At 33.1% G+C, this 13,413-nt stretch overlaps 3 protein-coding genes across 3 annotated transcripts; 2 read left to right on the top strand and 1 right to left on the bottom strand.

Annotated features, from left to right (window-relative positions):
• Nucleotides 1-17: 17 nt before the first annotated feature.
• Nucleotides 18-3,383, top strand: LOC100631755 (citrate lyase subunit beta-like protein, mitochondrial). The gene is made up of 7 exons (XM_003389545.3): nucleotides 18-296; nucleotides 738-926; nucleotides 975-1,158; nucleotides 1,687-1,797; nucleotides 1,923-1,976; nucleotides 2,511-2,635; nucleotides 3,195-3,383. The coding sequence occupies exons 1-7, from the start codon at nucleotides 54-56 to the stop codon at nucleotides 3,288-3,290; spliced, it is 1,002 nt and encodes a 333-aa protein (XP_003389593.1). The 5' UTR covers nucleotides 18-53; the 3' UTR covers nucleotides 3,291-3,383.
• On the bottom strand, nucleotides 3,259-8,710 carry LOC100631629 (microtubule-associated protein RP/EB family member 1-like). Its single transcript, XM_011408296.2, has 6 exons — nucleotides 8,539-8,710; nucleotides 7,950-8,095; nucleotides 5,378-5,685; nucleotides 4,508-4,619; nucleotides 3,979-4,125; nucleotides 3,259-3,590 (listed from the first exon to the last, which is right to left on the bottom strand). The coding sequence occupies exons 1-6, from the start codon at nucleotides 8,657-8,659 to the stop codon at nucleotides 3,459-3,461; spliced, it is 966 nt and encodes a 321-aa protein (XP_011406598.1). The 5' UTR covers nucleotides 8,660-8,710; the 3' UTR covers nucleotides 3,259-3,458.
• A 15-nt stretch (nucleotides 8,711-8,725) lies between these two features.
• On the top strand, nucleotides 8,726-13,373 carry LOC100642028 (acyl-coenzyme A thioesterase 13-like). Its single transcript, XM_003389541.3, has 3 exons — nucleotides 8,726-8,839; nucleotides 9,873-10,054; nucleotides 12,879-13,373. Exons 1-3 carry the CDS (start codon nucleotides 8,753-8,755, stop codon nucleotides 13,030-13,032), a joined length of 423 nt encoding a protein of 140 aa, XP_003389589.1. The 5' UTR covers nucleotides 8,726-8,752; the 3' UTR covers nucleotides 13,033-13,373.
• Nucleotides 13,374-13,413: the final 40 nt, after the last annotated feature.

Here is a 13,413-nt window from a genome sequence, read left to right as displayed (position 1 = left end):
GGCGTGTCGTCCAATCCCCAAAATCCCAAATCCAGAATTTTTGCAAAAAAATAATGGTGACATTAATCACTGGATTTTCTGCTAGGTTTAGCTTCTCAAGGCTGTGCCCATGGCATAGATTATTATCTACTGGAGCTGATATTGATTGCAGTAGCTCTAATGACGGAGTCTTTTTTCCTAGAAGAGCACTAATGTACATACCAGGCTCAGATGTTAGGAAACTTAATAAAATCCCAACATTAGGAGTAGACACTGTCGCTATTGACCTTGAAGATGGTGTAGCAGCTAATCAAAAGGTACTTTAAAATTAAGTAAGCATTAAATAAATAAATAAAATTAATATAAATAAATTAAAAAGGGTGTGACAGCCATAGATCGGGTATGTTTGTCAAGGTGGGTTCTCAATATGGCGTATTACTTGTCCAACAAGAAGTGCCGTGTCGACAGACAAAAGTTCTATTTTGACGCATGCTAATCTTCAGTACTTTTAATATAAACGATAAGCAATTTGTAATATTGAGTAGTACCAAATGTTAATAATTATGCTAAATACTGTAGGGTGCCTTTTTTAAGTCTGTAAATTTCACAAGTTTCACGATTTTTTTAAGATTTGCAAAAACTACTTCCGCAAAAATCAAATTAATACAGTACAAGATGGCTGACGGCATAACAGCATAAAAACCACTATACGGCATTATAGTACCAACTTTTAATTACACTAATATTATTTGATGTAGGAAGCAGCACGTTCCAATCTCCCTCTTGCTCTCTCACTTGCAACTCAAGGAAATAGTGAAGTTCTCGTTAGAATTAATGACATGACTAGTGGTCATGTCAAAGATGATCTCAAAGCAATTTTTGCCCATAGGATAAAGCCACACGGCATCATGCTACCTAAATGCGAGAGTAAAGAAGACTTGAAGATAGTAAGAAAATTTTTTCTGCATGCTTAAACAATAATGTATTTTGATCAGTTAGATTTCTTAGTTGGTTTTTACACTCCTCCTGATGCTCCCATTCCTTCATTGCATATAATGATGGAAAGCATCTCGTCTCTCCTTTCAATCAGGGATACCTGTAGCTATGGGCTTCATAGGTTAAAGCATTTAGTGTTGGAGTCTGTAACGTTTGGATCCGAAGATTACCTTGCCAGTTTGGGTATGAAATAACCACAGATATATGTACATTTATGTAATATGTAAAAAGTATCTCTTTGTACATGTGTATAATCAAATAAACGTACTTCTGTTCCCAAGATTGTTTTCACCACCTGGCATGTACAGCTGGGTTCTTGTTGAGACTTATAGAGGTTCTTTCTACTTCTTATGCTTATAAAGAAGTATTTTGGGATATCCTTATTCTATGTAGAATAGAGAGTTTGAGCTGATTCCAACTGAAACTTTTTGTGTTATAGCTGTTTAAAAAAGTATCAGATTTTTAGGAAAAAGCAACGACTATAGTCTAGGGTGTTTTCCAAAAAAATTAATGGCTTTAAAATAATCCCCAATTTTTTATTGCATTTTCTGATACATATTGATGCATTTATGCTACATGTATGTAGAGAGTTTGAACTGATTCCAGCTAATTTTTTCATGTTCTGACCTTTTTTAAAGTATCAATAATCATCTCTTTTTTTTCAATAATAAAGTAACCACTGTTTCGGAGTTCACATAGCTATTATTCTAGGAATACATGATGGGGAAGAATCTCATTTACTTGCTGCAAGACAATCATTCGTAACACAGGTCAAATCACTGGGTTTGCAAGCACTTGATTCTGTTAGTGTGGACTATAAAGGTAAGACAGAGGAACAGGAATGAGTATAAGGAAATGTGACTTACATGTACATTAATTTATGTGTACGTTTATTAATTTATTAATTTGACATGTACATTAATTTTTTACATTAATTTTATTTGTAGATATTGAACGCTTAAAGTTAAAATCAGAAGACTCTGCAAGAATGGGTTTTACAGGTTAGCAATTACTATCCAGTATCCATTGATAATTACTAGACATTTCATTGAAAGAGATAGACTATTATGAGATAATGAGAGGAGAATAAAGTTACGCAGCAAACTTAACACATAGACTCTTTTGATGAACACTTAATATTTCTAATTCTAAAAGTCCAATTTTTGATCAGAATCAGCTCAAACTTTTTAAACAAAACAAGAAATACCATATTTATGATTAGAAAATGTAGTAAGACTTTCATAGCCATTTTTGATAAAATACCCTGTAGTATTTATACTTATACATATACTGTACAGGATTTTTGGCTGCATAAATTTTTTGATCAAATTTTAAAAATTCAAAATGAGTTCAAACTTCTACATGTATGTATTAGACAGTTGAATAAAAATGGAGTGTTTTCTCCAGGTTTCCATTAGCATACTAGTAAGATAATTAAGCATCATTATACCATCATACTTTAAGAGTTGGCAATAAGCCGAGCACTTAATAATTTTAATGATAGTCCAGTAAATGTACATCTTTTCATCTTATAGGGAAGCAAGTTATTCATCCAGGACAAATTGATGTGGTTCAGTCAGCATATTCCCCATCACCGGAGTCAATAGAATGGGCAGAGGAGCTAATACGAATATTTAAAGAGCATCAACAATTTGGAAAAGTATGAACAATTATTTTTGAGCCCACACTATCACATTATCAGAATTCAATTTTAAGTTTATAGTTTCACAGGCCATTAGCTGCATGCATAAAAATCAACATAAAATAAATTATCATCAACGTTTTTTTGGCTAAAAATATTTCTCAATTTTTACTGCACCCCATGTAACTGAGCCAATCCCAAATGACAAAATTTTGAGTGGTAACAGTTAAATTTTGGTCAAAGACTATGTACAGTCAAACCTGTCTATTCCGGACACCTTGGGACCCAATAATACCCTCCTGATTACAAACCTGTCCTTATTTCAGAGGTTCATTAATACACATTACTATTGTATTGGGACTGATACTACCTGTCCTCATTATAGAGGCCTCCTTATTTTAGAGTGTCCACAATAGCAGGTTAAAATACTACAGTATCATAATCCTAAAAGTGTACTAAATGTACATTGTATACATGTGTATATGCTAGACCATAGCTAAATGTAATTATAGCTACAGTAATGAAATGAAAAACAATAAACTAAAAACAACACTAGCAGTGGTTTTGTTATTTTTAGGGAGCATTCACATACAAAGGAAAGATGATTGACCGACCTATACTACTGCAAGCAGAGAACATACTTAAGATGAAAAAAGCTTTGAGAAAAGACTAATAATAATAATAATAATAATAATAATAATAATAATAATAATAAAACATTATTAATGATAATATACAATCAATAACAAAGCAACGTTTTAGTCTCTACTTTATCATGTAAATAACAATTGCCATAATTGTACGTCACAAGTGTACATGCAGTATCCGACCCGGCCCCCGGCTAATATTCATCTTGCTCTTCCTCCTCGTATTGATATTCTTCATACCCCACAGCATCAGGATCATAATATTCGACCGGTTGTTGGAGCTGCTCCTCTTGTCCTTCTTCATCTTCAGGTTGTTCAAACCCCTCCTGCAATGAAATGGAACTGTAATCACATACATGTACATGTACGTGTACATGTACATGTAAATACTGCAGGGTTTAATTTTAATGCCTACAAAGAATGCTAAGGAATGAGCTAAACAGCATATGCTTCATGAGCTGACAAGCACTAAAATACAATACATGGGGAGTAACTTTAAAAATTCATGGCTTTTGGTTAACACAGTAAGGCAGAACTGCATTAACTAGTATGTACACAGTACATGTACATGTTAATTGTGCTTACATCTTAACTAGGGTAACAACCAATAATTAGCAAATACTATGGAAATTAATGTAATGCAATTGTAATTTGTAATTACACAAAATATGCATTACCACAAAAGTGTACTACAGTCCAATGCTTCATGTTTACCTGAGTCTCATACATGATTGCCAGTATTGACTCAAGAACCGGCAATTCTCCATTTTCTTGGCAGATTATCTCGATTTTGCGTAACTTCTCGAAATAAAAGTCTCGCTCCGTCTCCAAACTAGTGATATTCACCTCAAACTCAGCTATCTACAGGAAACCAGAATATCACAATAACTCAATCATCTGTCTCTCTCTATTACAGTGTCTATGTATGTACATGTACATGTACGGTATATCCTCAAATAAAAGCCAGGTACAAATAAAAGCTGGGCAGCAATAAAAATGAACTATACACAAGTAATTATGCAAATCTAGCCTAGAAATACATCTTGTAACTTCATTGCCCTGCAGATACTTCCTTAAACTTCTTGAAGTCTTGGGCGTGAGGCCATGAGTTCAAATTTTGCTGCTGGCTCAAGTTTATTTTATTTTTAATTTTTCAAGGTCCAAATGCCATTTTAAAAAATACACGTACATGTACATGTAGATGCCCAGGCTTTTTTTTGAGGAAATACTGTAATCATATTACTTGATCCTGTAGTTCTCTGACTTGCTGCTGAGCAGCTTGCAGTTCCTTTGCACTAGCTCCTCCTCCTCCTCCATTAGGAGCTGCTGACTTAACAGCAGCAGCTGGTGCTTGTCTATTGAAATACAAAATGTACATTGACAATGTGAACACAGGGTACAATACAAGTGTGTATCATGAATCCTAGAACATTCCAGGAGACCATCTGCTAATAAGAGCTAGTCTAGGATTCTTTTAAGGTTGTTCCTTGTAATGTACAAACTACCATATAGTGGAAAATTTTTGTGGCTCAAAAACTTCGTAGATTTCGTGTTTTTTTTTTCAAAATTCACAAAAATAAAATCAGTGAAAATCGAGTTAATACGATTCAAGATGGCCAAAGAGTAGAAAACCACAAAATTAAAGCCACAAACTTGATTTTTGAAGGAATCTGTGAAATTTTTGGGTCACGAAAATTTTACGCTATATGGAATAATCTTTTATTTAACACAACAATTGAACGATACACATACTTCACAAGCACAATAAGTACATGTACATGTACATCGTAGTACATGTACGTGCATAAAAAAAATTAATAAAATTAGTCACAAACAGCATTGACATACACACAGTAATTTTATGCTACACTGATCATGCAATAAAGGAAGCACAATAAGGTTTGAATCTTTGTAAAGCGGAAAATTCTTGTGGATTTAGCATTACTCAAAATTCTATAAAATAAGTCCGCAAAAACCAATTAAATACAGTTCAACATGACCAAAAAGTAGAAAATCACAGATGAATTTTTGGATCAATTCAAAAAAATTTCAGACCCCAAATTTTCCGCTACACAGCATACCAGTTTCAACAATGCAAATTTTCAATACTTACTTTGTAGGAGGAGGTTTGGCACTACTAGTTGCACTGGTGGTCGCTACTCTCCCTTTGGGTTTCTGAGAAGACTTGACTATCCCACTAGTACCAGGTGGTCTCATTGACTTCCCACTAGCTGGAGGCTTTCCCGGTCCTTTAGCAAGAGCAGCGGCAGCACCTGTTGCTATGGTCTGGCCTTCTCTCGCCGCTACAGGATCATATTCCTGAGAGCCGTCATAGTTTGCCTGATAAAACTTGTAGAACCATTGGAGGAACTCAAAGTTATCCTGGTACTTTCCCTTGACTAGTTTTTCAATGGGTATCATCTGAAAGAATAATAATAATCATTAATTTAGATACACGCATATAACATGTACATGTATTAACAGTGATAATGTCATGTATCACACAAGCATGTAAGTACCATACGTGTCTTAATTTTCGTGCTCATATTAAATTCATGAAATTTAAATCACCTCTATAATGCCATTCCATTGTATGTAGACTATGGCCAAAACACAAAAATTAGCTCAAACGAGTAACTTTTGAGCACATTTCATTGAAACACAAAATTTTAAACACTCAAAAATTTGAATGCACAATGTACATGTATATGGTACATATATAAACAAAAATACATGTACAAAAGTACCATAGATAGTTACATGTACATGTAGATACTGTATATGGGTTTTATTTTGTTGGCATAAAATTTTGCAAATTTGTTCAGATTTGCCATTTGTCAGTATAAATTTTAGTGAATCTTATCTCACAGCCATTTTTTATTACTGTGCCACACCTCTTTTGTGGAATTTAATTTTGTAAATTTCACGAAAACGCAAAATTAGCAAAATTTATTTCCAGTAAAATATAACACATGTATTATACGGTAAATGCTAAATGTACATGTAGTTTTATAACAATAAGCCTATATGTGTACATACATCTACATGAGTCTTACATATGTTAGTGATTACCACAATGTTGTTAGGAAATTGTCAATGGGTAGTTCAATGCTGAATTTGATATTTGAATGCTGAATTGCTGAATTCAGCATTACTATTGAATGCTGAATTGATATTTGGTATTTGAATGCTGAATTTGGTATTTGATAATGGCATTTGAATGCTGAATTTATTATTTATTAGTATAATAAAGCAAAGCTTACAACATGAAGCTCAATGAGTAAATGATACTCTAAAACTAATTCAATAGAAATTTAATACAAGTACATCTTAAATTCTTAAGCCAAAAAATCAACCCTAACATTTAGTTAAAGGACCTGTACAATGTGTGAAAAGTATGACTTGTTAAATATACATGTAAATAATCTTTGGTATTTTACATACATTGTAAGTACATTTGTACTATATACAATGTACATGTACCATACAAGATGATTTATTGGCCGGAGTAATATTTGGTGAATTTGCCTGTGGACAGAAATTGGCGGATTCTATATTGGCGATTTTGTGCCACGTGCCATTGAGCATGCTCAGATTAAAACAAAATGGCGGATTTTATACTGGCAATTTCTTCATAGAAACGCCAATCGCCAATATTAATTCCTCACCAATAAATCATCTTGTATGGTATACAGTAATTGACACAGACTTTTGGTAAAGGGGAATTCATTGAGCATCATACATTAGTGTAATCTCACTAATCTGATTATAAATATGAGCAATTTACCTTTTCTAGGTTGTGCTATTAGCATTAATTATAATGTACAGGATGACATATACAGCCATGCACTACTATAGATGTACATGGCCAAAATTTGTGTAGTAATAGGACTTTTAATACTGACTGTAAATTTACATGTACATCAGCACAAGTCAAGTATACACCATACATGTACATGTAGTTGAAATGTCAACTAAAAAAATACAAATCAGTGAGAAGACAGAATTCTACAGTTATAACTTTTGTAAATGGCTAGCACATTTGAATCATATCAAGGCTACTGCCTAATAATTTCCACCATTAAAACTTGTGTTTCAGGACAAAGCACAATCCTTAATAGTTTTGTACCGTATAGCAGGTTTATTTTGAGGATAACAAATTTCACAAATTTCGTGGATTTTTGAAGATTTGCAAAATTTAATTCCTTCAAAAATGGCACAAGATGGCAGAAAAGTGGCAATTCGCAAAAATTAATTCTGTGAACCTCCGGATTATTATTCTGTGAAAATTGTTATCCTCCAAATAAACCTGCTATATAGTATTATAAATGATGGCATAAAGCAAGGAAACATAAATATATCATTAAAAAATTTACCAAGAAAATACATGTACATGCACATCATTTAGGCGTTATAACATGTTATGACATCATCAAATTTCAGTTAAAATAGAATTAGACACAGTAAAGTAACAAAACGACACGGCAAGTGAAAGAGATTGTGTAACACACCCATAGCCAGTTTATACACATATGTATACATGTATGCTTAATTACATTTGTAATATAAACAGCAAGTGTACTAAACATGTACATGTATCGATACAATCGGTAGAGTGAAACTTCACTTAATACATTGCATGTACATTGTACATGAATGTTGTATGTAAATCATAGTAAACAGACCTTGTCCACGCCAACCTTCTTGAAACACGTCTGAAGAGTTTTGTAATTTTGAATATACTCGTGTTCTAGCTTAGTACAGAATTTGACTTTCTTTAATATAATAGAGCCTTGAAAGAGTTGATCCATAAACTGACAGTAGACAGCACCTACAAGAAACATTATAATGAGAGAATGAGTCAGAAAATGACAGTCATAATTTGTAAATTAGTCTCAAGGGAGAAGTGTTGCCATGTGACAAAATAGCCTATAGCCTAAAAATTCATTAAAGTTTCCCTTAGTACTAGGTGGGGCCAGACTACCTTAGTACATGTACCGACCGTAACACAAAAACAAACTGATTAATGGGTATGTAATAACAAAAACTAAATCACATATATACAACTGTATATGCTTGTACAACAATGCATTATAATGATGCTCAAAGTGATTAAGGACAAGGTTTGATGTAAAGCTGTTCCCATTAACAATACATTAATAGGGAGAATTGGTGACAGGGTAGGGGGCTACTGAGAAGGTAATGACTAATGAGTGAAGAGGGGGAGTGGGAGTCACACGAGAAGTTGTACTATTATCGTATTCTTCACGTTACCAGAACATAGATCTTCTATTTTGGCAATGTTACACTTGAGGCTTTCGTTAATCCAGTTAATGTAATCGTGGCGACTGAGAGACTCTGTCGTTGAAGACGTGGCAAAAACGTTCACGGCCATCCTCTAAGACGAAGAGAGAAATCAGGAGAGAAGAAGGATCAGGAAGGGGCTCTAATTATTAATTAACTAAAATTAAAACCACGCCTTTTTAAAATGGCGTCCAGCTCTATGGTCTCAAAAATACAACAACTTGGAAAGATGCTCTCAGAAACTAAAAGCTTTGACAGAGTATTGTCGAAAGTAAGTTTAATATTTATTAAAAATTAAAAAAATTATTTATAGATCAAGTATAATTTTTTAATGATTATTTTCAATATAAATTTTAGTCAAGGCATTATGGTCAGGGCTTCCCACAAAGCATGCTATTATGAGCTAAACAGCATGAGCTTCATGAGTTGAAAAATACTACAATACAGTACATGGCATTTTGAGCAACTTGGAAAATGCATGTACGTTGTATATTAAAAATCCAATTTTGATCAGCTCAATTTTTACAAATTTTTTACAAGCATTTATATGTATCAGAAAAGTTATAAAAATAGAGAATTCTCTTCTAGCAATTTTTAGATGAAATTTGGCTAAAGACCAAAGGTCTTTGGTCATTGGCTTGATTTTAAAGTAAGTTTTTAAAATTATAAAAAAATTCGAATATGATCAGAATTAGCTCAAAGTTTATACATGACATGTATGTGCATCAGAAAAAATTATTAAAATGCAAATTTCTCTCCTAGTCATTTTTGTACTATAGTACAGGGTTTTTGGCCAGATTTTAGAATAACTTTAAAAATTTTTTAAAAATTCATGAATTCAGTTCAAAGTTGGTATACAACATTAGAACATTTATACGTATCACAAAAAATTACGTGTAAATGGAGAATTTTTCGTTGTGATTTTTGTCAAAATACCCTGTACTACAGTACAGGGTCTTTGGCCTAATTTTTGTGCGACTTAACAATTCAGTGAAAGAAGCTCCATGAACACTATACTAAAATTTTTTGCGAAAACCTGATTATAGTTTAGAAATTTTCCCCTACAGTATGATACTTTGATCCCATTTACACTAATCCACTACACTGATGAATTAGGATTGTAAAGATTTATCATTCGTTTGTAAAAGTATCCACTTTGGTATCTGTTTTCATTTTGCTTCAGATAGGTGATGCATTTATATGTATTAGTATAAACACAAGCTTTATCAAGAATCAAAAATTCTCTGCTTACATGTGAAAATGGATTAGTGTAAATGGGGCCTTTATTTGTTATTCACCATCAGGTTAGAATCGTGTCAGCAGCTAAAGGAAAGCTAAGTTGTGAGTTGACAGTTGGAGAGGAACATACTAATCTTGGTGGCACTCTGCATGGTGGATTGACTGCTACAATCATTGACAGTGTGTCAACCTGGGCAATAGTTAGTGCTGAGCATCCACCTGGAGTCAGCACTGATCTTAATATTAGGTAAAATAATTGTACTACATGTATTATAGCTGGAAATAGCTGGAAATATTGCAAAAATTATATTAGGCAATTTTTATTAACTTGTATATGTACACGTAATTGGTATATTTTACGTTGTAAATTTAGTACTATTACTCATTGAGCATACTCAGAATGAAGCTAAATGATATTAGTGTTGTCCACCTACTGCTTAGCAGGGTTTCCCACAGGATTTTTGCATCTAGCTTATTGTCAATGGATTGTCAAATTTCTCAAAAATTGGGCCAAAGACCCTGTACTATAAGGTCCCCTAAGAAGTCTGGTAAGCATAAGAGCTCATTTTCCTGGTATAGCAAGGCTGCAAAAGTTGTGGCAGCCATTTTGTTTGGGGGTGAATCCTACTTAGTAACACTAACCATGTTACTAATTATACCATATAGCCGGTTATTTTTGCAGGTTGCAAATTTTGCGGATTTTGTGGATTCCTTCCTGATTTGCGAAAATAAAATCTGCAAATATCAATTTAAGACAGTACCTACATAGCACATGTGGTAGAATTTGTGAAATTAATATCTGCAAATTGGAATTTTAGTAGATTTCACGAAATATACTGTAAGACCCATGAAAATTACTGGCTATTTTGACATAAACAACAAGGAGAACATTTTTATTTTCATAATTTTATCTGATACACATACATGTAATTCTTATGTTGTGTAGCAAGTTTGAGCTGATTCAGATCAAAATTGGATTTTTTACGATTTTTCAACTTCAAAAATTGGGCCAAAGTCCCTGTACTATAGTATGAGGTCATTGCAACTTTTACTAAAAATGAAAAGGAGAAAATTTTCCATTTTTAATATTAACAAATATACCAGTACATGTTAATTGTTGTGATGTGTAGCAAGTTTGAGCTAATTACAATAAAAATTTGATTTTTACGATTTTTAAGTTGCTCAAAAATTGGCTGTACTATAGTGCAGGGATAATACAGGGTCATGGCCAACTTTCGCCAAAAATGACTAGAAGAGAACTTCTTCATTTTTATGATACACATACACGTGCTCATGTTATGCTTCAAATTTGAGCTGATTTAATCAAGCTTGGATTTTCTATGAATTTCTAAAGTTGCTCCGAATGCCATGCACAATATTGTCAGCTTACCGTATATGCCATATATTTCGTGGGGATTAAATTTTGCAATTTTCATGTTTTTGAAAAATTTGCAAAATTCAAATCTGTGAAATGGCGTGCTGATTGTATAGTAGGTGTGGTAATTAGATTAAAATCGCAAAATTTTTATTCGCGAATACAAAAATGCAGCCAAATTGCGAAATTTTATACCTGCTAAATATATGGTGTATGTGGTATTTATTTACTTACTGTGGGGATTATTCACTTATTGTGGGAATATGAATTAAAGCTATGACCCGGGACCCTTTAGCAAAACCGGTTAACTGGTCACCAATAACTGACGGTTAATCGGTTAACTGATTGTTAAATGAAACTTAATATTGCTACTATAAATATGTAAGACTAGTAAGAGCTACAATAAATAAGAGTTTGATTTAGTTGGCTGACACAACTTACATGTATATGCTCTTTTTAATGATACATTTGTATAACATTTTCTTGTGAGTCACAAATGTCAATTTACTAGAAATTAGAAGTGTTCCTGCTTGAAATGTGACTAAATCACTAATTTTATAAAACCGGTTATAGCTAAAAACAAGAGTAGATAATAACTGATAACCTGAAATTATGCTGCAACCAGTCGGTTAACTGGCCAACCTAAAACCAGTTCACAGCTCTAATTTGAACCTTGCTGCATTACTAGTATTAATTCTCTTCTAATATTTCCAGCTCACATTATGTACATGTTCATATGGGTAATATCATACAGCGGAAAATTTTGTGGCCCAAAAAGTTTGTAGATTGGTTCAAAAATTGATTTTGTGGCTTTAATTTTTGTGGTTTTCTACTTTTTGGCCATCTTGAACCATATTGATTCGATTTTTGCAGATTTTATTTTCTTGAATTTTGAAAAAATGCAATATACCCACGAAAATTTTGGGTCACGAACATTTTCTGCTATATTATGGTAATACATGAACAGTTATATTTTGTATTTTTGGAATTTGTGTGAAGTTCTTCTGGGAATAATTTTATTAGTTACAGTGAAACCTGTCCTAAAGGTCACCTGAATAATGAGGCCACCTCTCTATTACAGCCATAAGCCAAAATCCCGTACTAAATGGCTGTATTACAGAGGCTGATCTGTAATGCAGCCACCTGCATAATCAGGCCATTTAAAACTGGCCCAAGGGTGACCTGATTAAGCAGGTTTCACTGTACACGTACATGCATGGTTATCAATAAACTTTAAAATTTCATTGAAGGATTTCTGTTAGTTATTTTTGACTGTAAGTATAAGGCCATGTTTTCACAGTTCACTACTCTCAGTTTTCATTGGAAACTGGAGACTTTTAGTCACGGATACAGGTTTCGTTTACACTAAAACACATGAAAACTTATCCAGAATGCTGATACTTCTGTTAATACTTCTGTGAACAACTGAATGAATGATAAGTTCAAATGAAAACCAGCTAGCTGGCCAGCGTTGGACTAGTGTAAAACAGTAACAAAACTATTCAGATTCAGTGGAGCGGAGCAGAGTAGTGTTAACAGTAGTATAAATGCAGCCTTGAAATCAGCTGCCTTAAAGCTACATGTATTATTACAACACAAATACATGTATATCAGCTCTCTAGAATTTTATAGCACCTTGCTTAAATGTTACATTTTTAATTTAAATTATCTGACATTTTTGATGTCCATTTTTTAGTTATATGAGACCTGCTAAAATTGGAGAGACAGTAATAATTGACGCAGAATGTCTTAAAGTTGGAAAGACTCTTGCATTTGCCAGTGTTAGCTTGTTGAACAAGGACACTGGGAAACTGATAGCTCAGGGAAGACACACTAAGTACATTGCTTGACTCAGTTTGGATTCAGTTGTTATTATCATTCGCATACCCAAGTCACATGTATAATCATCACCTTTAAATTTGTAACTTCATTTATTAAATTAATTTATGCAAGTTCATATTGTCAAAAAGTATTTTATTAGTTAGAGATAAACTTTAGATAGGGTTATTATTATTAGTATCTTATCTCTCAAAAGCAGACAAAAGTTAGTTTATTATATATTATTGTTATTGTTGTTATTATTATTATTATTACTATTATTATTATTGTTATTGTTGTCATTATAGTACTATTATTTTCAGTCACTGCAACCACCCATGGTGTGCATGCAACCAAGCCCGACATTTTGCGACACGATATGCTGCTCTTTGCTCCTTGCTTGGTGTTTGAGA

The sequence above is a fragment of the Amphimedon queenslandica genome, unplaced genomic scaffold (genome assembly GCF_000090795.2).
Source record: "Amphimedon queenslandica unplaced genomic scaffold, v1.1 AMPQUscaffold_13046, whole genome shotgun sequence".
NCBI classification, from domain to species: domain Eukaryota; kingdom Metazoa; phylum Porifera; class Demospongiae; order Haplosclerida; family Niphatidae; genus Amphimedon; species Amphimedon queenslandica.
Note: the sequence above shows the minus strand (reverse complement) of the source record. Positions and strands in the feature narration are given on the sequence as shown.

What these genes read in the sequence shown, in the direction of transcription:
- LOC100631629 (XM_011408296.2), bottom strand. Translation starts at nt 8,659, where the DNA reads ATGGCCGTGAACGTTTTTGCCACGTCTTCAACGACAGAGTCTCTCAGT. An exon ending in AATAGAAGATCTATGTTCTG is followed by an intron (nt 8,096 to 8,538) that starts GTAACGTGAAGA and finishes TGTTTCTTGTAG; the next exon opens with GTGCTGTCTACTGTCAGTTT. An exon ending in AGAAGGTTGGCGTGGACAAG is followed by an intron (nt 5,686 to 7,949) that starts GTCTGTTTACTA and finishes TTATTCTTTCAG; the next exon opens with ATGATACCCATTGAAAAACT.
- LOC100642028 (XM_003389541.3), top strand. Translation starts at nt 8,753, where the DNA reads ATGGCGTCCAGCTCTATGGTCTCAAAAATACAACAACTTGGAAAGATG. An exon ending in TTGACAGAGTATTGTCGAAA is followed by an intron (nt 8,840 to 9,872) that starts GTAAGTTTAATA and finishes ATTCACCATCAG; the next exon opens with GTTAGAATCGTGTCAGCAGC. An exon ending in AGCACTGATCTTAATATTAG is followed by an intron (nt 10,055 to 12,878) that starts GTAAAATAATTG and finishes TCCATTTTTTAG; the next exon opens with TTATATGAGACCTGCTAAAA.
- LOC100631755 (XM_003389545.3), top strand. Translation starts at nt 54, where the DNA reads ATGGTGACATTAATCACTGGATTTTCTGCTAGGTTTAGCTTCTCAAGG. An exon ending in GTGTAGCAGCTAATCAAAAG is followed by an intron (nt 297 to 737) that starts GTACTTTAAAAT and finishes TATTTGATGTAG; the next exon opens with GAAGCAGCACGTTCCAATCT. An exon ending in AGATTACCTTGCCAGTTTGG is followed by an intron (nt 1,159 to 1,686) that starts GTATGAAATAAC and finishes CTATTATTCTAG; the next exon opens with GAATACATGATGGGGAAGAA.